General features: G+C 44.0%; 2 protein-coding genes across 6 annotated transcripts in view; one reads left to right on the top strand and one right to left on the bottom strand.

The window, feature by feature from the left end:
- Positions 1 to 8,728, top strand: part of GABBR1 (gamma-aminobutyric acid type B receptor subunit 1) — a 212,922-nt gene extending 204,194 nt beyond the window's left edge. For all 4 annotated transcript variants that reach the window (XM_087923438.1, XM_087923437.1, XM_087923439.1 and 1 more), the window contains 5 exons: positions 1,796 to 1,889; positions 2,750 to 2,877; positions 4,181 to 4,309; positions 4,753 to 4,896; positions 6,805 to 8,728. In XM_087923438.1, the coding sequence (XP_087779564.1) occupies positions 1,796 to 1,889; positions 2,750 to 2,877; positions 4,181 to 4,309; positions 4,753 to 4,896; positions 6,805 to 7,050 (741 nt within the window). In that variant the 3' untranslated portion in view covers positions 7,051 to 8,728. The remainder of the gene's footprint in view (positions 1 to 1,795; positions 1,890 to 2,749; positions 2,878 to 4,180; positions 4,310 to 4,752; positions 4,897 to 6,804) is intronic.
- Positions 8,729 to 11,449: 2,721 nt separating this feature from the next.
- RNF225 (ring finger protein 225) lies at positions 11,450 to 23,830 on the bottom strand. 2 transcript variants are annotated; one of them, XM_026717898.2, is made up of 2 exons: positions 23,614 to 23,830; positions 11,450 to 14,103 (listed from the first exon to the last, which is right to left on the bottom strand). In XM_026717898.2, the coding sequence occupies exon 2, from the start codon at positions 13,967 to 13,969 to the stop codon at positions 13,259 to 13,261; it is 711 nt and encodes a 236-aa protein (XP_026573683.1). In that variant the 5' UTR covers positions 13,970 to 14,103; positions 23,614 to 23,830; the 3' UTR covers positions 11,450 to 13,258. The 2 variants fall into 2 exon arrangements, with proteins under 2 accessions (XP_026573683.1, XP_087779566.1); XM_087923440.1 differs by lacking the exon at positions 23,614 to 23,830 and adding an exon at positions 15,151 to 15,385.
- Positions 23,831 to 27,164: the final 3,334 nt, after the last annotated feature.

The raw sequence follows: 27,164 nt of genomic DNA, 5'->3' as shown, positions 1-27,164 counted from the left end.
TAAGCATTTTGTTCTGGAGATGAGTGTCTTGGCTACGGAATTGATCTGTGCTGGGTGGTGGTGTGAGAGTGCATGTAGATAGCGGTTAGTAATAATCTGGCCACACGGGAAAGAAAAACTGAACAACTTCCTCACATACCTCAACAGCCTACACCCCAAAATACAATTCACCATGGAAACAGAAGCCAACAATCAACTTCCCTTCCTAGATGTCTTGGTATACAAAAGATCCAATGGCTCCCTAGGACACACCATCTACCAGAAGAAAACACATACTAACCGCTATCTACATGCACTCTCACACCACCACCCAGCACAGATCAATTCCGTAGCCAAGACACTCCCATATATAAAAGGCACTACAGACAAAATTAGCAAGATCCTCCAAAAACACAACATCAAAACAGCATTCTGCACAAACAGAAAAATATCCACCATCCTAAGAAACCCCAAAGACAAAATCGAATTAGAAAACCAAGGAGTATACGAAATCCCCTGCACTGCCTGTCCTACCACATACATTGGACAAACTAACAGAAGAATAAGTGCACGCATTGAAGAACATAAGAACTCAATCAAAAAGAAGAAACGACCTCTTCCTGGTCCAACACCTCAAAGCCACAGGACATGAAATTGATTTTAAAAATACCAGAACTATCGCCAAAACCGAACACTTCAACAGCAGAATAATCAGAGAAGCCATAGAGATAGAAAACGCCCACACAGCATGAACAAACGAGATGACACCTCCCGCCTTCCAGCCATTTGGAAACCCGCCCTCATGAACAGACGAGTACCTAACATGAAGAAGGACACCAGACCCACACCCATGAGAGCCACACAAGATGCCACCACCACACTTCCATGTAGAAAACAGACTCCCACCCATTCAGAAAATGAGAAACGACCATGGACCAGAAGCTGCACTGCAGCTGCATCACTACCCACTTCAAACCCCTCTGAGCCATACATGAAGCAAACCGACACCCACTATGAAGATGCAGCAGGACCACGAACTAGAAGCCAAACAGCAAGATCACAACTCTCCAGCTCAAATCCCCAGCAACTAAGACTAACCTGAGCACAACCAAGCCCCCACCTGAACAGAACACGCCCAACCAATCAGAACACGGCTAACCCCCAACCAATCAGAACACAGCCAAACCCCTACCAATGAGAACACACCCCCACCCAATCAGAACACAGCCAAGCCCCACCCAATCAAGTCCCACCCCACTGGCAGTTAAAAGGAGGAAGCAGCTGCAATCTCCATTACTCTGAGAAGCACAGAGCCAAAGACAGAGGCCTGATGATGATGAATGAGACTTCATCGAAACGTTGCCTAGATACTTTGAATCTTACGCGAGAAAACCCGAACAACCAAAGATCCACATACAAATACCGCGAGAACCTCAGAAAACAAATATATATATATATATATATATATATAAAATTTAGACGAACACAATACAGAAGCCTGATAATGGCAGATGAGATTCTGCTGAAACGTTGCTACAACTTTAAAAGCACAACTATAATGACGTTCGGGGGTACTTACATGTATGATATTCAGCTTTGTTCGGGTATTTTCCCACGTCATTATAGTTGTGCTTTTAAAGTTTTAAAGATGATAGGTAGATAGATAGATAGATAGATAGATAGATAGATAGATAGATAGATAGATAGATAGATAGATAGATAGATAGATAGATAGATAGATATAATTTATAATATAGTATTTTATTTTTGGCTCTTCTGCTTCCAATGTCTTCATCCTGTTTCCCCCCCCACTCAGGAATTTACCAAAGAGGAGCCTAAAAGTGACATTGACGTGCTGATCCTACCCAAGCTGGAGCACTGCAGTTCCGAAAAGATGAACACCTGGCTGGGTGAGTCTCTCCGGGAAAAGAAGGGTGTTTGTCTCAAGGCCACTTCCGCTCATCCCAAGGTTTCGGTGTCCTTTCCTTTCCTTGGCTAGCCCTGCAACCCTGCCCAATCTTGCCTTAGTTTAGAACTGGACAACCTGGTCACTTTCTTGGATTCCGGAACGAGGCTTGGCGTCCTGAATAGTTTTGGGTTTCTTGTCTACTGCCCAATCTCCCCGCAGGTGTTCTGTCTGCACACGTGTATTTTACCATTCCAAGTAAAATGGACTGTCTTAGAAAATCGGGGAGGAAATGCTGAAGGAGGGTTGAAAAACCATGTAGGTGATAAGGCTGGAGACACAGACTGGGATTGAGCGGGATCCTGGAGACAGAGTCAGCCAGGTGGCCCTGCCAAGAATATTGGGCATGAATTGCATACCATTTGGTGCCCTCTCTCTTTGTTACATTTGGTTTGTACTCAATGATCGTTGCAGGGTTTGTTTTTCATGCTGTTTGGAAACTGATTAGACAAGCCTTCCCCCATCTAATACTCTGACTACAGTGACCAGCAACTGGGGTACCTGGAAGTTTGGGGATATTTAATCAATGAGGGAGGCTGGTTTAAAGTCCTGTTAAAATTTGTGTTTTTAAATTTTCTTTTTGATTCTTGCTTTATTATTATGTGTTGCTTTTTTTCTTGTAAGCTTCTTTAAGTGTTTCTTAAAAGAAGTGAGTTATCTACTCCCCAAAGAGTGAGAGAGTGAATTGGGGGGAGGGGCAGAATCTACGGCCACCCTTCCTAGGGTTGTGTTCCCCCCCTACACCCACTCTCCCATTGGGACCTCTTCCCCTTCCACCACCTTCACGTTCCTCCCTCCCCACAGGTATCTTCTATGGCTTCAAGGGGCTGCTGCTGCTTTTAGGCATCTTCCTGGCCTATGAGACAAAGGGAGTCTCCACAGAGAAGATCAATGACCACCGGGCTGTGGGCATGGCAATCTATAATGTGGCTGTAAGTGGTTTGTTGTTTCCAATGATTGACAATCCTCTCTGCCAGTTGACTACCTGAGTGCATCGGTGAGGTTGAGAGGACAAGTAATTAGAAGAGTTTCTCTTCAGTCTAAAGAGAAGGAAGAAGATTTGGGCCAACGCTTCTGCCTTAGCCGTGATCAGAATGGGGATTGGGCCACTTCTAATTTATCAGGCAGTTGTCTTGTTTTGGGCTTCTTAGTCTCACACTGGAGGTTGCATGTAAGATATGAATGAATGAATGAATGAATGAATGAATGAATGAATGAATGAATTCTTTATTGGACAAGGAATTTGTCTTGGTGTATCTGTTGTCAGCGTACATAAAAAGAAAAGATACATTTGTCAAGAATCATAAGGTACAACACTTAATGATACTCATAGGGTACAATAAGCAATCAAATCATACTAGGAAACAGTCAATATAAATCTCTTTTTGTAAAGTGGAAGGAAGATGATCTTCATATATCTGCAAGCTCTGTTGCCAAGGTAACAAGAGGTAAATCTATTTTCTAATTTCAGGATGTCTATATAATGTTTGGAAGTGGCAGATTCACTGAACAATAAGAATAGAATGGACTGGAGTGAAGAATGGGATGGGATAGGAAACTTTATTTGGCCAACTGTGATTAGACACACAAGGAATTTGTCTCTGGCGCATAAGCTGTCAATGTACATGCAAAACAATAGAATAATAATGATAGAAGGTAGTAAAAAAGATGAGAAGGATAATAATAAAATTACAGCCATACTACAAGGGTAAATGTACTTTATTTAGTATATTCACCAAATTTAAAATATTTAGAACTTATAATTCTAAATTTATAGTATATTTAGAAGGAGTAGGAGATACAATGAGAGTTGGACAATTCTGTTATTATAGTCAATCTCAATAAAGCAGTTTTAACCTTCCTGTAGAGTTGACTTCCTGTTGTGGCCAGCCCAGTGGGGTTTGGCGAGGAGCTTCCTAGCGTCTGGCTGCAGCTCAGTCAGGAAGCTTTGCTTCCCAGCGCTTAGAGCTGCAGCAATAACCATCTGCTTTCCGGAAGACAACCTGTCCTGTTGGAGGATGTCAAGGGCATTTATTATCTCTCTTTGGCCATAGGGGCTGGGTGAGCCTTAAGGGCTAGAAGCAAATTTCCTAGCAATTCCTTCAAAGGCTAGAGAATTCTGAGAGTTGAAGTCCACCCGCCTTATATTTGTCAAGGTTGTAAAATCCTGCTGTAAGACTTCCTGGGTGTGCTTTCCGGTGTAAGCTAACAGCCTGGAGCCTCTCCCTTTTGTAGGTGCTGTGTCTTATCACGGCCCCCGTGACCATGATCCTCAGCAGTCAACAGGATGCTGCCTTCGCCTTCGCCTCCCTTGCCATTGTCTTCTCCTCTTACATCACACTGGTTGTGTTGTTTGTGCCCAAGGTAAGTACCCTACTTCCCTTCTGACACTGCTTAAGTCATTCTCTAGCTCAGGGATGGACAATTAATTTTCCCAAAGGGGCCACCTGAAACTGGGACTGTGGTAGAGGGCCAAACCAAAAAGGCCGCGAAGGTGCACAGGCACGCATGCATGCAATACTTAAATTGAGGAAAAAATAAAAGCAATGCAGTTATATTGCATGCGTGGCCTACATTTGATTTCTAATTTTTGATTGACTTCACATGGGCTGGACAGGGACAGCCAAAGAGCCAGATGTGACTTGGGGGCTGTAAAATGCCCAGATCTGCTCTAGCCCATCCCAGACAATGGCCTTCTCAGGAAGGGAGCTGAAAAAAGTAGAGAAGTACGTCCGGTCTTCCTGTTCTGGCTGTCTTGCGCGGCCCTTCCCTAGCCATGAATTGCGGAACTGTGGTTCTCGTTTCAGATGCGGCGCCTTATCACCCGGGGAGAATGGCAGTCCGAGCAGCAGGACACCATGAAAACTGGCTCCTCCACCAACAACAATGAGGAGGAGAAATCACGGATGCTGGAGAAGGAGAACCGTGAACTGGAGAAGATCATTGCCGAGGTGGGAACCCTGTGTGACTTGGCAGGGGGCAGTAAGGAAGGGACGTTTGGCCCTTCCTTGAATTTCCCTTATATTTCCTGCACAAGCTTATAATGCACAGTAGGAACTTTCTTGGAGCCAGAGGGAGAACACGTGGGGCAGAGAGCAAAGCCATGATGGGAGATGGCATCAGTACTGGGCTGCAATTATTTTAATGACCGGTTCTCTGGCTGGGTAGGTGTGGCCGGTTGGTTATGTGACTGGGTAGGTGATGTCACTCATCACACCCAGCCCCACCTCCCAAGCCACTTGCCTCAAAGGAACAGGTAGGATTCAGCCAGTTGCAGCTAATCCCACCACTGGCTGGCCCCGCGCCCAATTTTTCAGCCTGTTTTTTGGCCTGTTTTTTTGTGACACTTTCAGGCTGTTTTCCGGGCTGTTTTCAGGCCATTTTTCAGTCCAAAAAGGCCTGAAAATGGCACCCAAAATGGCTTGAAAATGGTCCAAAAAACATGCAGTTTGGGGGCCATTTTTGGCCTGGAAAACGGACTGAAAACGCCCCCCAAACTGCCTGAAAAATGGCCTGAAAACGGCCCCAAAACCAGGCCAATAAATGGGCAGGGGCAGGGCTAGCCAGGATTTGCCAGTTCACTGAACTGCACTTAATCTTAACTCCCGGTCTGCCAGAACCAGTGTGAACCAGCCGCAGCCCACCTCTCGACGGCATGGAATTACTTTCTACCTGAGAGAAGGGAGATGGGTTTCTCTCCTCAAAATTGTGGGAGACTCCACTGTGTTTCCAGTGGTCATTGGTGGAGAAGGCAACCCTGGAGGTGCAAATTGGCCACCTATAAAGATTAAGAGCGTGGCACTCAACCCTGCTTACCATTCATGAGCCCCCTCCATACTCTTCTTAGAATATACTATTTTAGAAGTCTACAGAACTGAGCATAAAACAGCAGGAGAACTGACTTCCCTTTTGATTGCTGGGCAGCCTCCTTAGAAGTGAATTTGGTTCTGGGGTGGTCTTTTTTGTGTGTGGGGAGGATTGCAGCTGCCTCCTCCTTGTAACTAATAGCAATAGCAGACTTATATATCGCTTTACAGAACTCTCTAAGTGGTTTATATATTGCCCCCAACAATCTGGGTCCTCATTTTACCCACCTCGGAAGGCTGGCGGGCTGAGTCAACCTTGAGCCTGGTGAGATTCGATCTGCCAAATTGCAGGCAGACGGCAGTCGGCAGAAGTAGTAGCCTGCAGTACTGCACTCTAACCACTGCGCCGCCGTGGCTCATCTAAAGCAGGGGTCCCCAACCGGGCCGTGGACCGGTACTGGTCCGTGGAACATTTCCTACCGGGCCGCCGGTTTGCTGGGTGCCGCCATCTTGTTTGACGAGAAAGTGCTTCCGGGTGAGCTTTTCCGGTTGGAAAGCGGCGTTTGGGTCCTGAAGGAATCCTCGCGCCTTAGTTTCATTGAAGGGGGGGTAGCTTCAAACAAAACTAAGGCGCGAGGATTCTTTCAGCACCCAAGGCAAGGAGAGCCGAGCGACCGTCCCGAAGCCGTCCTGAAGTGAAGCCCGTTGACAAAGGTACAAAGGAGGAGTTGAAGGTGGCGGGGAGAAGCGTGGGACGGCTGGCTGGCCGGTCGCTCGGCTCGCCTTGCCTTGTCATGCGTGCTGATGCTGGTACCGGGCCATGGATCATTTTGTGATGCCGGTACCGGGCCGTGGCACAAAAAAGGTTGGGGGCCACTGATCTAAAGGACCAAGTTGAGAACAAATCTATTATGTGGTCCTTTACAGTCAACACATAGCATAGCATATGATCAAGTCCTCCCGTGCCAACATCCATCCCTTCCAATGGGGGCTCCTGTCCCAATACTTCATAGACCCCCCTCCCTCCCTCCCTCTTTCCTTCCTCCCCGACAGAAAGAAGAGCGTGTCTCGGAGCTCCAGCAGCAGCTGAAAGAGCGGCAGCAACTGCGTTCCCGGCGGCGCTCCTCCAACTGTGCAGCTGACAACCATTTCAACAACTCGGCTTCAGCTTCTGCAGCCACTGGCCCCAACCTCTACCAGCCCAGCCTGCCTCTCGTCCGTTGCCTGGTAGCGGAGCAGGCTGACAAGCTGGGACGCAACAACTGTGATGGGAGCCGTGTCCACTTGCTCTACAAGTGAAGGACCTTACAGACATCTGGAGAAAGGGAGAGTTGGGCCTTTGCTTGGGTAGCCGGGGGTGGGAATGGGCATCTGGTGGTGGGGACTCTGTACAGCTGGCTGGGAAGGGGCTTTTTTTTTCCCCAAAAAAAGAAAGGAAGGAAAAGGAATAATAATCCCTAGTCTTTGTAAAATATCTTCATGTCTGTCCATCTGCTTCCCCTGGAGCCTGGAATCCCAAGTGGAAAATCTGGAGACTTATTTTAGAAGTAGGGAATCCCAAGGATACCCACATCCACTCTTCAAGTGTCACTACTTGGGAAGAGAGCAACTGGAAGTATGGTTGTTGTAAACCCAAACTCTTTCTCTGCATGCCGTGGATGCTTGCAGGAAACAGAGCGAGAAGAAATTCAGACTAAAAGGAGCATTGAAAACTGGTTAGTTTTTGCTCCTCTGTAAACTTACCTAGGTACAGATACCAGTAGATACAGATACCAGTAGATACAGATACCAGTAGAAACAGCATTCAGGGACACCAATTTTGTGTAGAGTTGAGTTATGATGTGGCAATTGTATTCCGTTACTGACAGTCCTACCATAATTCACAAGGGTCTTCTTTACAAGGACATTTTTCCCCCCGCTTTTGCTACAACCTGATTGTTTGCAAAAGGGTCTATTTATTGCAAGCCAGTCTGTAGCACAGTCTTCCTGCAGCAGATAATTGAGTCTTCTAAGCATTTTGGTTATGACAAAAAGTTATTTCCTGTAACCCCAAAGAGTTCCATACTGTTGGACCGGAGTGCATCGATTATGTACATTCGTTATCAAAATCACTTAACATACTTTCCCGATCTGATTCTGGCTGCCAATACAAGCAACCCCACAAATGCCCAACCTGGCTGGCTCTAACGATAGCCATATCGTGCATCATAACCAGGCCTCATTTTAACCTCTGCCATCATTCCTGTACAATCATGGGACAGAGCGGAGTCCCAGCGGGGCCACATCCATGTAAAGGTGAAGAGTGATGCAAGGATGGAGGTGGAGGTTTAAATTCAAAGGGAAATTTTTTGGAAGGTGAAGGTGGAGCCCTTATTCAGATATAGGCTATTGCTAGAGACGGGAGAGAGAGAACATATATCAGGTGACTTCCTTGTCCAGCTGGTAATTAATTAACCATGAGATACGCCTCTTATGAAAGCAAGCACCGTTCCTTGAATAGGAGGGGACGGGCATTGCCTGATTCGTGAAGGTGAGCTTGGGAGTTGTTTCTACGAATATTGGCAGTTCTCCCTCAGCAACATCTGCTCATGCTTGGAAGTGTGTCTTCCTTTTGACACCCGGCCCTGGAGAACTTCTAGATCGTATTTAATTGCCATTATTGCCTTCATCTTGGTTCATCTAAACAAGGAATGTAGGGTGCTGGAGCTACAGTGAAGTCAAGGATTGGCTAGATTGCTGATGAACATCAGGGAACTGGGCCCAACAGTCTGACGAATGTATGCACCTCTGCATGCAAAATGCACACGCGTGTGCCAGGTCCTCCCCATGCTTTTCCCATTTGGAGCACTTTTATTGTCCCAGCAGATATAGGAAAGTGATGGGTGCTGCCTAGAATGGTGAGGGAAGCCCAGGTGCCTGCCAGACTTTTCCACCAGTATACAGATGTTCTTTAGTAAAATTATACCATATGAAATACCTGCCTGTGTGTCATCTGTGGATGGTATGTCTTCAATTTTGTGGTTCTGTTTTATCTCCAGTGACAATGTAAGACGTACACAAAGTAACGTGGGATGGGGCAAAGGGAATTCTCTTTCATGAAAGCATTTTTGGTGCCATATACTATATATTTCTGTAGGCCAGACAAGGAATAATGGATGGAAACTGAACAAAGAGAGATTTAACCTGGAAACAAGGAGAAACTTTCTGACAGTGAGAACAATCAACCAGTGGAACACCTTGCCCTTCAGAAATTGTGGGAGCGCCATCACTTGAGACTTTCAAGAAGAGATTGGACTGCCATTTGTCAGAAATGGTGTAGGGTCTCCCACTTGGGTGGTGGGGTTGGACTAGATGACCTACAAGGTCCCTTCCAACTCTGATAATCTGTTATGTTAAGTCAGATAGCAAAATGGATTTCTCCAATTCTCCCCCAACTTGTAGGTACAACCTGTTCATTCTCTTACACGTGTACTCCTCGACTTACCACCATTTGTTTAGTGACCATCTGAAGTTACAACAGCACTGGAAAAAGTGACTTATGACCATTTTTCACACTTATGACTGTTGCAATGTCCCAGGGACACGCGATCAACCTTTTGCAACCTTCTGATAAGCGAAGTCAATGGGGAAGCCGAATTCACTTAACCGTGTTACAAGCTGCAGTGATTTATTTAACTGTGGCAAATGAGACAAAATTCAAAATTCAGTCTTGGTTTAGCAATGGAAATTTGGGGCTCTATTGTGGTGTAAGACACACTTGACTGCATGTATAGGAAATCAACGCATGTTATTCGAGAGCATCTCAATCTAGTTTAGCACCATCTAAACGTTTTGGCTTATAAACTTGCACCAGCTTTGACCATTCATCATACTTCTTGGGAATGAGGGAAGGACAAGCAGTTTGGCTCTGAAGTAAGTTTCACTGAGTTCACTGGGGTCCTCTTATAAGCAAGTTCCTAAGAAAGAAGAACCTAACCAATAAAACATATTCAAAAAAGAAAGTAAGTAGAGCCGAGAGAGAGAGAGAGAGAGAGAGAGAGAAAACCCTTCTGGTGGGCTTTTAAAGTTGATTAAAAAACATAGCCAGTTAATGCCAACCATAATTGGTTGCTACCACAGACTTGTAAAAACTACATGTTTGAAAAAGCAGGTATATTTGGACTGTTTCCAGATTGTTCTTACTACTTTAGAAGAAAAGCTGCTCAATGCCATTAATACCTGACTGGGAGGTTGTGTGTGTGTGTGTGTGTGTGTGTGTGTGTTTTGTTTGTTTGTTTGTTTTGGGAAAAGCTTTGTTACTGCAGCAGAGCCAAGGAAGCAAAGGAGTGGCTAGACTAGTCTGAAAAGCCTCTTTTAAAATATAGCCTTAATCTCTGCCAATGAATGAACAGATGAATTAGCCCAGCCTCCCTAAGGCAAAAAAAGATCATTTGTTTAATAATGCCCAGCTCCTGGAGTTAAAACAGCTATGGAAAATGGGAAAATAGTAGAGATCGATGGAGGTCACGTGGCCAGCACGCTTGCTCTGTTGCTGCCAAAACTGTGTGCCAGGACAGTTCTTCAGTATAATTAGAGCTCAGTCCACTCTTTCGTACACTGCAGACATAGCTCTCTGGAGAATAAATGTAAGATTTAAGTGAAGTTGGACAATTATTTTAACTCCTTAGATAGGGGGCAACCAGAAAGATGATTAGAAACTGCCAGGAACTAATATTACCTCAACTTCCTGCTCATCCAAAATGAGGAGATTCTTTCCCATTAAAAAAAGGGGCTCTTAGAAGTTCCTGTTTGAAGTGGTTGAGATATTTTTAATTAGATTTTTATCCCTTCATTATTGTTAAATAACTCAAGGTGGCAAACGCTGTTAAATAACTCAAGGCGGCAATACATCCTCCTAGTTTTCCCCAACAGCAACCCTGTGAAGTAGGTTAAGCTAAGAGAGAGTGACTGGCCCAAAGTCACCCAGCTTGTTTTCAGGCCTAAGGGAGAACTAGAACTCATAACCTTCTGGTTTCTAGGCTGGCACGTTAATCACTAGGCCAAACTGGCTCTCAATAGATATACAGGATTTCGAGGTACAGGGTAACTGGATCTTCCTCCATAACAACATTCTGGGTTCCATCCTCCAAGGCATTGTTGTTTTGCATTTGCCCATATATGCAGGAATCAGCATTTTAATAAATGCAGTCAAGTAGACACACACACATACACAAATAGCTAAATAGCCTCCACAAGCAGACTGAGAGGCTAGCTTGCTGATTCTGATGTTCTCTACCGCAGTGTTTCTCAACCATCATAACTTTAAGATGTATGGATTTCAATTCCCAGAGTTCTGAAATTAGAAGTTCACAGATTTTAAAGCCTTTCAGGTTACAAAACACTGTTGTATTATGTATATCTTTCATCCATTTGTGACCTTAGGAGTTATAATGTTTAGATTGCTGAAAAGAATAATTTGCTTGAGGGACAGGGCAAAGGAAAAATAAGAGCTACCTAAGGAAGATATCCATTTAGATCTCTCAATAGCAATGATCAATTAATCAAAGATACCAATGCCAATAATTTAGTTGAACTTCAGGTGTCAGGCCCAGGTGATGAATGATTGGAGAGGAGTTTGCTCAACTCCTAGCCAACCATAAAGAGAAAAAAAAAAATTACATGTTACGAACCCAGAATAAGTTCCCAAGACATGCTTAAGAAATCTGTGAAAGTCTTTTAATGGTTATTTGTGATTGCAGACAAAACATTTAAGAAGATTAAACTTCTTAGGGCAATGGGCATAGAGTCCTAGGCTTTTGGACTCCAGTTCTAAATTTCCTTATCACAAGTATCAAGTTCAAAGCAGCTGGCCAATATTTTTACAAATAAGTATTTTCCCCCCAATAATACAGATTTCTTATACAGGACGGTGAAACAGCTTTGGGGCATATATCCAAGAACAAAGTGGCCAACAATAACAGAAACAAAAACAAAGAGTAATTTCTAAGGCACAAAACCTGAAGAGTGCAGAATTTTACTGGCATTCTTCCTTCCCTAACTGATCCGTCCTGTTGTGTTTCAGAGTAATTTGACCTGCGTTAATTGCCCGTAACTGCTTCTCACTTTATCTGCTGATCTGTGCATTTTCTGCTGCTAGTAAGCCACAGATACAAAGCCAGATGGTTGGGTTTTTTTTGCCCCCAGCCAATTAATAACCACAATCCAATAAAAGAAAAATTATGACTCTTGAGTTGGAGATAAAAATCTCCAAACCTCTATCACAGGCTGTCTTTGTGCAGTTCTGTTCCACCCTATCTCTCCCTCCTTCCTAAATCCCAGTCTTGGGCCTTTATGGCTACACAGCAAGTATCTCAGAGCAGGTAAAGTCCCCTCGCTTCATTACACATTAGGAAAACCTTGCGATTTTAGGATTCCTGCTTTCAGGCCACAGAAGAGGTAGCAAAACAAGCAATAAACTGGAAGTGATACTTTACTACTTCATTAGCGGCTGTTGTAATCCACAAAGCTCGACATCTATATTCATGCTAGCCAGAATTCCAGAGCAGCATCCACAATTAATCTCACTTGGGTATCTTTGGCAAAGGTGCCCATCACTCAACCCCACACCAAACGGGGATTTGTCTGCCAAGCTGCTCCTGTGAGTAGTGTAGCCTGGGCCCAGGAGGAGAGGATAGAAAGCAAAAAAAAAAAAAAGGAAACACCAAGAACAGTGAAAGTGCAGTTCCCAGGGAGGAAGTCCCTTTGCCAAAGAAACCTCAGTCCCTGGAAGTGATGTGCCAGATTCATTTGTGAAGCAGAACCGCAGAGTAGATTTCACCAGCTGTTCAGGAGAAAAGGCCAACGGAAACATCATCCTCGCTTGCCTCTTCCTAACCGCGTTTCCTAAGAGTTTTACCCCATTACATTCTGCCCTGCATTAAATTTCTGATTGGGGAAAAAGTTTCAAGCTGCAAGTGGCTTCGGTACTTGGAATGATGTTCCCCTCATCTGGAATGATAAGTCTCCAGCCTGGCACCATCTGACATCTGGACTACGACATCCTGGAGGGGTTGGGGATAATGAACTAGCATGCCTGGAGGGCACCAGGATAAGGAAGGTTGGCAATATTTTAACAGCATGGTATGTCTCTGCCAAGGTACCAATTAAGGTGGCTTAATGTCTCCCTTCCACCAAGAAGTTATAACATGCTCTGTTTTTCCACTGGCCTGTTCCTCTGAGCAATAAAACAGCAAAGGGGCCACTGTGACCTCTCCAATACACCTCCTCTAAAGATGATCCTCAGCTGGGTGGCTGCGAGAAAAAGTGCCATTGGAAGTCCCAGGAGTGATTCCCCATACAGTAAAGTGCTGGTGGTGCCACAGCCTCCAGAGATGAAAAGGATTAGCAGAGTGAAGCTTTATCTTCCCATTCATCCTACCCAGGCAACTGGAGGCGGCCAGGGAGTTTCTGAGGAATCTGAAATGACCAGCAGCACAATCCCAACAGGTGGATGCAGGAAGCCCATCCCTTAGCGTTCGGTTGAGGACGGACTTACGGGATTAGAGTGGTTTCCTCCAAGGCCAAAGCTGTGATTCCCTTTGGGAAATCCTCCCACTGAAATGTACATGGAAGGCATCATGAAGATGTAGATGCCACAGACTATCAAGGCGACAGTAACGAGCAAGGCGACCGACAGAGCGGCATAGAATGGCCAACCCGAGACGGCCAGCCTTCGGACCGACCCTGGGGGAGGAGGCCTCCCGACATCAACACTCAAACTGACAGTGTTGAGCGGAGGTCCTGGCTTCGATCCGACTTGAGCCCCGCTTTTATTCCCCGCTGGCAAGTAGAGCAAACCCCGCCGACGATCAAAGCGCACTGAGCCAGGGGGCACCGGCATTGCGCTGAGCTGCTCCAGCAAGTCACGGCGAGTGGGAAGCCCCGGCAGGCCCTTGCGGGGAGGCAAGACAGTGGGTGCCCGGCAGACGGGGCAGGTGATGGCGTTGACGTCTTCTGAGGAGACGTTGATGCGGGCCAGGCACTCCAGGCAGAAGACGTGCCTGCAGCTCAGCTCCTTTGGCAGTTTAAAGAGCTGGTCATAAGGGGTGAAGCAGATAACGCAGTCCAAAGGGCTGGGCTCAGCATTGGACGGTTCCTCCGTGCCATTCACGGCTTCCTCCTTGGAATCCAAGGGTGGGGCTGAGGGTTCAGGTTGGAAACCGACATTGTGGTGGGCCATGGTGTCACTGGAGGTTGCAATGGACCCAAACACTGAAAGACCAAAAGCCGAAGGACTCAGGTGTCATGCTTCAATAGTCCACGCTTCCATTCAACAAACTTCGGAGGAATTGGTCAGGAAATGAGTTGACATTTCTGAGAAGGACAAAAAGAGGACAAAAGGTCAGCACTGATGATAACGTGCTCCCAAACCACAATGTACCAGGAGCAGAGACACCTTTTGTCAAGTAGATTCAAAGGGAGGTGGCTCCAGTTTGCCTGCAAAACCAAGATAAGATACTAAAACAGGGGAAGAATTGCAAATAAAACAGCCGCTTTCAAACAGCACAGTCCCGTTCAGTGGAAGACATGGGGTTTTTTTCTCTCTTTCTTTTGTACATGCAGCCTTTGTGATAGATGTTGTGTCTGTTGCCACGAAGGCTTTGAATTCATGATGTTTGGTTAACACCCACACTTAGTCACCAAAGGCTATAGGTGGCTGTCTAGAAAATGACAGGTGAAATGGATCAAAAGCCTTCTGCTGACTTTTTAATTGCAGCAAAGGTTTACAGGACTTAAGTGTTGCTACCATCTCATCTTCGCCCTCATCCCCAGTACCTGAACTACTACACTTTATTTTTTGCTATCTTTATTAATATGTGTGCTTCAAGTCAGTCTTGATTCCTAATGACCATCTGAATAAATTCATATACTTTTTTGGGCAATACTTTTGAAAGTTGTTTGCCAGTGCTCTCTTTTAAGAGGGAGGGAGGGAGGGAGAGACCCCAAATCACCAACTGGCTTCATGTTCAAGCTTAGAGAAGAACTCATGGCCTCTTTGTTTCTAGACCAGTGCCCTTAACTACTACACCAAATTGGCTCTCTTTGTTATACAGTCTAAAGATACTTTGCTGTCCCTGTTCTTAAATGCCGGCTATATCAGCTTTTCTCATCCCACTTCTCCTCATGGTAGAAGCTGCTGCCTAGGATATTCTGGGAATTGAAATCCACACACCTTAAAGTTGCTGCGATTGAGAAATACTGGTCTTTGTCCTTTGCAGTTCTCCTAATGTTACCCTAGTCTTTTTTTTCCCCCTAGCCCTAAACCTTTCACTGCTTTTGTGGCCTCAGTCGTTAAAGAAGATGTAAAGTAGGGGTGTCAAACTCGATTTCATTGAGGGCCCCATCAGGATTGTGTTTTACCTCAGGGGGTCAGGGTGGGCGTGGCCAGATCGACATCACTGGTGTCAGCTCGACGTCACTTGTTTTTGGCCTCAATGGCCTCCTGCAGAACCCAAAACTGAGCCTGGGATGGCTGTGCTTCATTTTCACTGGCAAAGGCACCGCGGGCCGGTCCTTTGCTGTTTCCCCGCAGGCCAGATCTAAGCACCCTATGGGCTGTGTCCAGCCCAAGAGCCTTGAGCTTGACACCCTTGATCTAAAGGATTTAGAAGATGATCTAAATTAAGAAATTATACTTTGTGGCATCTCCTGTGGAAAAGAATAAGGAAAACCCGAATACAGAGGATTAGAGAAGCTGCTCCATGAATTCAATCTTTCATTGAGCAACTAACTTCTCAACATTTGTACAACAGGGAAATAAGGGACATTTCAATAAAACTGTATGACTTGATATTTACAGCAATCAGGTTCTCCAGTCACACATATGCATCTTAAGCAAGAAGCACAATTTGCTTGTATCTTCTGGATTGCTTTTGGAGAGAGGCTGCAAGGTCAAAAGGCAATGCACAGAGATCATTATCTGCATTGGATGAGAAGCAGAAAAAATCCTCCATGAGAAACTTTCCACAGCAATGCAAAATGGACTTCACTGGTGCTAAATATAAAGTGGGAGGTTATGGGCTGCACAGCCCTGCAACATTCAGGGATGTGAGAAAGGCAAGATACATATTCTTGCCCACTCACGCATTCAGTTCTACAACAACCTGGAGAACATGTGGGCTGTAAAAAAAAGTGTCTGCAAGTCATTCTAGTCAATGGTCAACCATCTGCATATATGTACTGGTAGCAACAAAAGAGGAATGACAACTATGGTCAGACTTCCGGTTTGAAGGGCTTCAGCTACAGACAGGAATCCGCGATCGTGTGCGTTTTCTGCCTGGGCTCGCCGCTGGAGCGCCCCGAGCCGGCTAGTTTCAGGGCTAAGCCACCCCGTAGAGGTGGTGAAGAAGGGGGAGACTGCCAGCAGGGTGGAGGAGAGCCGCATCTCTTCTCCTCAGCTGATCAAACTCCCTTTCCCAAAGGCGATAGGAGCGGCAGTCAGAAATGGCCACCCCAAAGAAGTACTCAACCAGAAAAGAACGTGCAGGAGGAAGATAAGAAGTGAAATTTTTGGCTGACCAGGCTAAGTTGAAAAAGCAATAACTAAGGTACCCTGGAATTTAAATTTTACAAGAAATAACATTGCTCCCAAAGAAGAGTCAGAAGCAGCGAAAGAAAGTGTAAAGGGAAAGGTTTGGCTTTTTTTTTCTTCTCTCTCCTTCCTTATATTGACAATTAAGAATAAGAAATTGGAAAAATCTGCTTTGGCATCAACAGGCAATTAAGCTGAAAATATAATTAAATGCCAAAGGGACAATAAAGATTTCTGGACATTAAAACCTTTTTCTTCTATAAGCAGGAAGGGGGAGAAAAAGAATAAGGGCAGGATCTGGAAGGAGGAGGAGACTGCCTGGACTTTAAAAGAATCTAAAGTAAAATTTCAATAAGACTTCTAAAAGATACTTTTTAACTGAAACTTTGCAACTAAATAGTAACCCCAGGAAGAGAAAGTGGAAAAAAAAGAAAGAGCAAAAAAGAAACAGTTTGTGTGTATTTGGATTACTTGGTGACTTTTGGATTTTTGGCTATTATATTTGAATGACTAAAATCAATCGGGTGGTTGTTTAAATTTTTTTACAATGGCATCACTTTTCGATGAATTGAAAATGGAACTTAAAAAGTACAGAGAAGAGGCACAAGAAAGGAAGGGTTCTTTTGGCTTTGTTTTTCAATTCTTAGAAATGGAGATTTAAAACTATGAGAAACAACAAGAAAAGACTGCAAAACTAGAAGACTGGGACAAAAAAGAAGCCATCTTTAATGAACAAGTAACTTTATGTGGGGAAGAAAAAGGAAAGTGGGGAAAGAGGATGGAGAATTTAAGATTTAAAAAAACAACCAAAGAAAAGAAAAATAATTCGAAAAATAAGTATAATACTGGAAAACAACAGAAAAGGGGAATACAGAAGAGGGAAATAGAGGTAGACAGACAAAGGGGTAAAAAGGGGAGAGAGAAGAAGAGAGGGAAGAAGGAAAGGAAAAGAAGTCACAAAGGTCTGGAGCAAGATATAAAGAAACAGGACCTATTTAGAGATAATGAGTAAAAATTTAACTGAAAGGGGGATTCTGTAAAGGTACATGAGATTGTGTTGTTATATTTGTAATACAAATAACTTTAGAAAATTGGAAACAACATATGATTAGAATGAGGGATAGAATGGTTAGTGTAACTTAGTGAAATGTTTGTGAATAAAGTAAATGAAATAAATGAGAAAATTGAATTAGGAAGGAATGGGAACACTTTAATTAGTCAATGTTTTATAAAATATAAGTGAAGAGGGGGGGAATTGATTATGGAAAGCTAATAATTGTTCCCATAGAGGTATGGTAATTAATTGAAAAGTAACGTGAAAAATCTTAAGACTTTAATGAATTTTAATATTAACGATAGAATTGAATTGGAATGGAATGTTGTTTTAATTATATACATTTATAATTTTTTCTTTTTTATAAGAATATTGTGTGTAGTTTAAGAATGTACCAAACAGAATCCGAATGGAAGCTATGTATTATATTGAGTGTTATAATTTTTAGGGGGAAGATATAAAGGCGTCATACTCCAATCAGTAACTACAGGAGAAATTTTGTTTAATGAGAAAAGATAATAGACAATTGAAACAGGACAAAAAATATAAATATAATGATTTGAATTGAGATGAAATAAATATAATAAAATTGAGGAAATTAAAAGAGGGGAGAAGCTATGTAGAAAATGTAAAATTGTAATAAGATATGGAATAGAATATAAAAATGAGCATGAACCTGAAATTGTGTCTGCACAAAGAAATGTAACCCGGGATTATGCTGCTTTCAAAAAAGATGTTTTAATTGTGTTTCTTTTCTTTTTGTGAAAACTCAAATAAAATTTACAAAAAAAAAAAAAAAAGAGGAATGACAACTATGGCGAAGAGGAATGGCGATAAGAATGCATGGAACTCTGTTGGACTCTGTGTCCCCTCAGTTTAGATTTCATTTGAGAAGGTGAATGTTATTTCTTGAAAAGGGATGTTTCTGGTATAACTTGGCATGAATGGGGACTGAGTATGGAGACATTCTCCAATGGCATCACAAGCAAAAATGCCTAGTCCCACCTTAGTATAACACAAGGGCAGCAAAGCCATTATTTATCTAGTCGTAGTTACGGCACCATGCTATAAACCAGGAGACTGCGCGTTCTAGTCCCAACTTTCGGTATGAAAGCTGGCTGGGAGACTTCAGCCAGCCAGGGGTCAATCTATTTTCCAAAGCACTTGTAGGCCAGACAAGGAATAATGGATGGAAACTGATCAACGAGAGATTCAACCTAGAAATGAAGAGAAATTTTCTGACACTGAGAACAATCCACCAATGGAACAGCTTTGCCTTCGGAAGTTGTGGGAGCTCACTGGAGGCTTTCAAGAAGAGACTGGACTGCCGTCTGTCAGAAATGGAGTAGGGTCTCCTGCTTGGGCAGAGGGTTGGACTAGATGACCTACAAGGTCTCTTCCAGCTCTGTCAATCTAATCTAATCTCTCTCAGCCTGACTGACTTCACATGGTTGCTGTGGAGAAAATAAGAGGAAGTGGGAGTATTAGGAACCTTTGCCATTTTAATTATTTATAATAATAACTCTAGGATATAAATAAACTACCACCCCGATCCCTTGGATATGTCTATCAAGATCCCTTGCTTGGCAACAACATGAACAATGCTGGAGTTATTGGCTGCTGATTCGGGGTGGGACATGAATAAAAAAGAATAGGCTTGCCCTTCAGAAATACCCTTAAAAATAGGGCTATAAGTCAAGTACCCTCACCTTCCCCAATAGCTCCACTGCTCCACTATTCTGTTCAGCAAGAAAGATGTTAAGTTACTCTCTCAAAATGATAGTCCATCTCTGAGATGAACATGTTTATCTCAGTAATGTTTAATGTTTAATCCTGAACAATCAGGAATATTTGAGAGGACTGGCTATTTTAAGAGAAAGTTAAGGAGAAAGGAGATGGAGAGCGCCAGTTAATTAGAAGATGGAGTAAATAATAATAATAAAGGGGAGAAATTAAAGCTAGGCCTAAACTATCTTTCCAAATTTCTCCATTCAATCTGTAGGGTGGATGTTTTTTCTGTATTTCTCAAAGTCAGGATTCCTTTTCTCCCTCACGAAGGTCTAGCTATGTGGTTGCTAAGAGTCAACAACAACTTGATGGTAGGTAAACAATCAACCCAGCCTACTTCTTAACGGTAAAAAGGCCAAAGGAAGACATTTCCTCCTGAAATCTTTCCTCAGGACTGAACTAAAGCAAGGAAGGCTGCAGGACAGGTACGGGCCACAATTGAGTCCAACATTTTGGTTGTTAAGTGAGACATTTGTTAATTGAGCTTTGTGCCATTTTACGATGTTTTTTGCCACAGTTAAGTGAATCACTGAGGTTAAGCTAGTGACATGGTTGTTAAGTGAATCTGGCTGCCCCAGTGACTTTTGCTTGTCAGAAGGTCGCAAAAAGTGATCACATGACCTTGGGACACAGCCATGGTCATAAGTATGAACCAGTTGCCAAGCATCTGAATTTTGATCACAGGATCATGGGGAGGCTACAAAGGTTGTAAGTGTGAAAAATGCTCATAAGTTACTTTTTTTAGTGCCGTTGTAACTTTGAATGGTCCCTAAATGAACTGTTGTAAGTCAAGGACTATTAACCTGGCAAAATTAGACACTGCCTTTGGCCCCACTGTGAAAAAAAGAGCACCCCAATTCCCCCCAAAAGGCTCATTTCTTTTACTGCCCATGACAAGTGATAAAATCTCACATCCCAAAAGTTTTTTGCCCAACCAGAGATACATTTGCACAGGCGAGTCCTGAGAACCTTTATGAATCAATAATTTGTTTACGTGAATATTACAGAGCTGTATCATTCAGATTGCATTCAAATATATCCTTGTGATCACAGAACTCAATAATGGGCAAAACTTTTTTGGTAGCGCAGAAAAGGGACAAGACCCCAACCCACTCCTGATCATTTCTCTTTGAAAACAATTTTTAAAACCAATTACTTTCCCTCCAGCTGAAGGACAACTGGGAGAAAAATCTGCAGGCGTTTCACTATCTGACATTGGTAGAGATAATACTGAAGAGGCATTTGACTAAACATTAGGAGAGCTACCCTGATAATTACAGCAATTAGAGAGGAATCTAGCAGGCTTAAGAGCTGCTAGGTTTTCTTTCCCAGGAAAGGGAGATAATTAAAAACTGCATTTTGCGCTATAGATCCTATACTAGAGCTGTGGGTTGGATTAAATGATCTCCAAGATATACATTTTGGCTCAATAATAGCCTACAACTATTTTCTCCCTGCACTTATTATCCACAAACAATAATCAGAAATCACAATATATTTTTTTCTCTTAATTATTATCAACAAAAGCCTCACCCAACAAATGAATTAAGAAGAAGGGATTATCTAAGGCCCTGGATCCAAAGTGGGAATCAGACTTCAACTTTCTGCCAGCCAAACTCACTCCCACCTCCCAGATAATGGAGGAGTGGGAGGAGAAATTACTGTTGCTCAGTTAGTACAACATACACCTTTTGTGTCAGATGTTCCAGGTTCAGGCTGTGGCATTTCCCATTAAAAAGATCAGGGAGCAGAGCTTGATAAACCATTGTCAGAAGAGAAGCAGTAACGTGGACGGATAAATAGGGCTGCTCCTCATGTTGGGAAATGCAAATGTGATGTTGGGTTCAAGTCTAACAGTTGACTTCATAATAGCCCTTTGGTCCTCTGTAAACATTTCTTCAGTAGGCAGCAGGTTGACAGAACTGTGCAAAGCATGCTGGGCAGCTGGTTTGACTATAAGGCTGTGAGGGGGCGGGTAGGGCTTTACGTTGTGGATTTTTGCTGTTATAAACCACCTGGAATCACCGTGTATGAGTTTAATAAATAAATCTGCAGCGAGTATCCATCCATTTTTCAGATGTAAATAGGACAAGGAAGGCCATCCAATTGGGCTGCAAAAACCCAGATGACCACTAGAAGGCACCAAGGAGTTTATCTCTGCCATCATCTAGCAGCAGTCTGGATTTTTGGCAGTGCAGACCTTAGGACAGAGGGATATGTAGACTCAACAAAAGAGGTAGTTAATAAATAATAAAGAAACCAGCTATCCCACAACCTGAATCCATTATTTTCTGTCATTCAATTGTGGGTTTTCAGCTGTTGCAGAAATCCAATTCTCAGCCAGACCTCCAGCAACAGGGGCACTGCAGACAGAGGCTGTAAGTGTAAGGCAGCAACATCTGGAGGACTGTAGGTTCTTCACCTTTGCTTTAATGGAATTCCCCTTTATCTACCAGCTTTGCAAATACCCAGACATGGAACATGTGAAACTACCTGTTTCTAAGAGTTTTCCAGGTTTCAAACAAGAGTCCTTCCCAGCCCTGTCACAAGAGAGAATAGTATTTTCTATGGGAATATAGACTTTCCCCAAGTAGCTTGATCAGTAACAGAAACCAGAGCAGCATTGGAGTCTGGGCACACTGGAGTCTGGCCACGTTAGAGTATTGGTCAATAACCCATTAGCATGCAGGAGCACTGACTGTCTTGACAGCTCATCAGCTTATTCAAAGGTTACTGAGAAGGTCAGCTGTCTGGGTAGACAGGCACACAGGCATCTGCACTTCAGTCAAGGGGGGACCCCTGGGACAGCTGGAGCATCTGTCAAGTCAAGGCTGGGGGGAAGGCAAAGACAGCAATGCAAGTTCAACCAGGAATTCTCCACACTTGGCAACCTGAACATTACAGTTCCCTGTATGCTTGGTCTTCACAGATCACTGGGTTCGGTCTCCCAACAGCTGCTACCTGAAGCTTTCTTGAAAGGCTTCCAAAGAATAATCTTTCTTCTGCACTGGTTTTTCGACAGGGACAAACACGCCAGGGGAAACAGGACAAACAAGGAATTACCATAGGAGCTCTTGCAGGCATTTCTTGAGGGTGAGGGTGGAGGATTTAAGCCAAAAGAAGTTCGTCTCTGTCTCTTGAACTCTTTTTTAAACTAACACCCCGAAGCAACCCAGTCTCTGGACACAGGTGAGTCGAACAAAGAACTCTTGAAGTGACTGCTTCCTCAGCAGGGATTTCTTAGAGAGACCAAATTCCCAAGCAGGTTACCTTATTTTTAGATCCTGCACAATACCGTACGGCAGGGTTTCTCAATCTTTTCTTTACCACAGACCTTCCTTCATTTTGTGGCCACAGACCACGGCCATGTTCCATCAAGACTTAACTCAAGGTTTCAATGGTAACATTTCTTCAAGCCTTCACAGACCTCCCTGTGACGACATCAGTGTCCGCAGACCAGATTGAGAACCACTGCCGTATGGAACATATGAAAAAGGGTGGGGGACAAAGAGTGCCTCTGAGCATAAACAGTGCGCAGGAATCTTGTGGCACTGAACAGCTACACAGACCTTCTATAACCAGCATGGGATTTGCTAGGCAATGGGGTTTCCAAATAACCTGAGCTCCAATTCCTCTAATTTGAGGGATGTTACCTCTCCCAAGACTCTTAGCCGATGGCGGCACCTGCTTGACCTTGGCTAGGGTTGTCAGGTTAGTTTTGGCTGGATCCCTGGAGGAGAAATTTCCCTGGAATCTCTAAAATGTAGGCTAGCCTGGAAAGTTGAAAATCACCCACAAAACAAATACAGGTGGTAAATCCCTTCTATTCTCCTGTTGAGAAAATCATACAGACAAGTCCAAGACACCCTTAGGTGTTGAGCTTGACTTTATTGATATCAGTATTGAACCAAAAGCAACCACTTCCTCATCCTCAAAAGGCCTGGATAAGCCAATCCCAATTTTTCAGTTAAGTTACAGAAACTATCTTCCAAAGCTTTCCTGCACACATGAGGACTAGAATACAAGTCCCTTGGAAACACTTTTTCTTGATATTCCACGGGATAGGGGGGGCGGGGGAGGTTTCTAAGCAGCAGTTTGAAATTTGGCGTATCCAAATCACGCATGGCACCTACCTACCTACTCCGTTCTCATGGTGTAAAGTAAATACAAAGCACTGAAGGAACCGTCGTGCCCACACACACACCCCCAGAAGCCTCTAAGGGCATCATTCGCACCCGGTCCCCTCGTTTGTGGGTCGAATAAAACTTTCCACGTTAGGAATGTTTCCCCAGCGATATTTGGCCCTCGCTTCCATATGGGGGCTCCTTTCAGCTTCCCTCCCGAGAAAGCCCGCTGGTCCCACCGCGGCCACCCTTTGACCTTCTGCCGGGCGCCCAAGGCCGCTGCGGGGCCGGAGCTCCCCACCTTCCTTGGCACGGCCAAGACTTACCCGTCCGGAGACGCGGGCGGGCCTTCCTGTGCGCCAGCAGCTCTGCTCTCGCTCTCTTTAGCGCTGCCGCCTTTTTCTGCCGCGCCTCCGCAGCCGTGTGCCGGCCCCAGCCGCCGTTTGCTCTTGGCCACTCCCTGCCACTGGAATCTGCCCCCTGGAGAGAGCGTATTCCTCGGGCACACCCCGTGTCAGGGCTCCACCTGCTCTGGGGAGCGGCGGGGGTGACCGAGCCGGTACCGCCGCATTCTCTCTCGGGAGGAGGGATTAGCCGGCGCGTAATCCTCCGTCAAAGTGGCCCGCGTCTTCCGACTGACCCTCATCGCCGGCCAAGTGCGGGTTTATGGCCCCTTTCTCTCACCTGAGGAGGCTCTCCGGGTCCCTCTGCCTAGGAAATCACACTCCTTGAAGGAGGGGAGGGCTCGCCGCAAATCTAGCAGCGTCTCTTCACCAGACAGACTTATAAGTGGGTTTCTTTCGCGCCTTCAGGCGGGGGGACTCGACCTGAGGATAACTTATTCCGGAAGATGGTTTGCCCTCTGCCCTTCCGATGGGCTTGCAAATTCCGTTCATAATTGTAGAAGCCTCCGGGGGCCGCCTTGGCTTTATACAGAGAGAGCGCAGAACTCCGATGTCTTAGAAATCTTCCACTCCGAACCGAGCCTCCAGGAGAACCGGCTTCAATTTCCTGAGTCTGCTGCCGGAATTTTTCCAGCCCCGTTGGCGGCGGACAGAAGCCCCTAGTACCTACTTAACGGATCCACTTTCCTCTGTCTGGTGCAAACAACACGCTTACCCCGCGATTCACCTGATCGCGATTTCCTTAATCAAATCGACTTAGGGCGTAGGTTTTTAACACACTAACCCTAAATTAATTACATTAATTAAATTAACCACTTGTTCATATACCACATTTCCTTCAGGTCTTGAATTGCAGTAACACACTTCTTAATTTATCTGAGACTCTGAACCATAATCCAATCCAATGGGTTGCATTCACACCACATTCTAAACCAGAAAACTAAGCCAGTTTAGCATGTGTTGTGAATTAAGGCAGAGAGTAACAAGGCAGTGAAACTGACAAATTAGCCTTCAAATGTTTGGTTAGGTAGAAAGTGGTGGTGCAGCTGGAAATATTGTAGGGTAACTCATAGAATAGCTGTGTTTGCACTATATTCTTTCCATGTTTAACCACATTTACTTAATCAGCCCAATTTTCAGGGATTTCATGAGAAACTGAACTACAGACTACATGTGAGTGTAGAATACATTGAGGACAGACTTACTGCAGAAGGCAGGTTTGCAAAAATCACCAACTTGAAACACAGATTATTGTTAGATTATTGTTAAACACAGATTATTGTTTAACAATAATTATTGTTAGATTATTGTGAAACACAGAGTATTGTTAGATTATTGTTATAATTAGATTAGATTAGATTGATAGATATGCAGATATATATGTGGAGTCAAACTCTACAAAATGACAAAAACAGTAATCATAAATAGCGAAATAGTTCTCCATTTATTGCATAGTTTAATACGCTGAAAATACATTTTACTACAGTCACCAAAAGAGTTTTAAAAGTCCAAGAATTTGTCAGCACCCAAAATCTTTGTAATTAGTATCATCCAGAGGTAAATTTACTTCTTTATGAAACAACTAGCAAAATGGGATTTTGTTTCTGGAAGTAAGGAGACTAAAGACCTTTTTTTTTAATTGGTGATGTGTTAGTTTTGTCAAATGACTCCAATCTCTAAAATAATTGGGAAATAATGCATAAAAGGTTGTCTTCTCCCTGTGCCCATCTTTCAAAATATCACACAATGAGGCCATTTTAATGTCGTAGCATACGTGCCCTCTGGTAATCGTAATCTCCCATCCAGTTCAACTCTTCTTCTGCCTCTTTTTATCCTGTCTTCTTCCTTCACTAATGTTCTAGGTTCACACATTGTAGTAAAACACACGGGTTATAGTTCTTATTTTATTGAATAAGCCACAATTGGATGGATTTCCTGGGAGATTTCCCCAATATAACCCTCAAGATATGTGGACACCACCTCTCAAAATTCTCAGGAATGGTGGCTAAGGAATTATGGGAGTCGAAGTCCACAGATCTGGAAAGCAACTGGGTTGGGGAAGCTGCAGTAAATTATAAATAAACCGCTGTTGATAAATCACACTTGCCTGGGTTCATGTAATACATGTGTCAGTGTTCCAAGAAACAGCCTCCAAATTGAAAGACTCTGAGACTGTCATCCTCTCAAAGATCCATTTTATTAGTCATATTGCAAGGGTCTTCAAACTTGGCAAGTTTAAGACTTGTGGATTTCAACTCCCAGAATTCCTGAGCTAACGACTGGAGGAGGAATTGTGGGAGCTGAAGTCCACAAGTCTTAAAGCTGTCAAGTTTGAAAACCCCTGGTCAAATTGGCACATCTGAGGAAAGAGAAAGCCCAAAGAGAACCCAAAATCCAACCCCTGCACCCAATAGTTCATCACATGGTCCAATCATTGCTTCGTTCCAACTGGAGACTATCCCAAGGCACTCCCCTCCAGGTGCAGAGTAACATGTCCTTGACTCTCAGAGAAAGGAAAGTTGTTATGTCTATTCTTCCATCACTCCTTGAAATCCCCCTCCCAAATTCCCAAGCACTGAATGTGGCAGCCCAGAAGCCTCAAAGAAAAATGGCTTCCAAGCTGACAACATGGGGACCAAACTCTCTGTGTTACATTGCCGTCACGTGACATTTCGCGACATTTTCCCCCTTTGCAGAGCTGGATGGGCATGGCCTGCACGTGAGGCATCTGGCCAGCGGGCTGCCAGTTTCACACCCCTGAGTAAATACATTAGGTCAGAACTCAAGAAGCCACATTATGACATGGTATTGTCAGGACTCCCACAAATCCACCCCCATTCAAATCAAAAGTCTATATTAAGCAGGCCAGAATATCTCAGCTGTTCTCAACTAATCATATACTAGAATTATCAGGTAGCCATTTGTCAAAGTCTTCTCTTTGAAGGACTTTTCACCCATTGTCCACTCTAGGGATAAGAATCTGAAACAAGACTCACAGGATTTCACAGATGTTCCTTATAGTTACAGGTAATCTTGAACTTACAACCTTTCATTTAGTGAATGTTTGAAGCAGAGGTGGTATTCAGCAGGTTCTGACCAGTTCTGGAGAACCGGTAGAGAAAATTTTGAGCAGTTTGGAGAACCGGCAAATACCACCTCTGACTGGAGAAGATTTTACAGTATCCTTCCCCTGCCACGCCCACCAAACCACGCCCACAGAACCGGTAGTAAAACAAATTGAATCCCACCCATGTAACATTGAAGTTACAATGGCACTGAAAAAAGTGATTTATGATCATGTTTGACACCGCCATTGCAGCAGTCACATGATCAAAATTCAAACGCTTTGGCAATTGGCTCATATTAATGATAGTTGTGTTGTCTGTGGATCATGTGATCACATTTTGTGACCTTCCGATAAGCAATGTCAAAAGGGAAGCTTGATTCATTTTACAGTGACGTTACTAATTTCA

This window comes from Pseudonaja textilis, chromosome 2, assembly GCF_049901715.1.
Source record: "Pseudonaja textilis isolate UNSWEBS1 chromosome 2, rPseTex1.2, whole genome shotgun sequence".
Classification (NCBI taxonomy): domain Eukaryota; kingdom Metazoa; phylum Chordata; class Lepidosauria; order Squamata; family Elapidae; genus Pseudonaja; species Pseudonaja textilis.
Note: the sequence above shows the minus strand (reverse complement) of the source record. Positions and strands in the feature narration are given on the sequence as shown.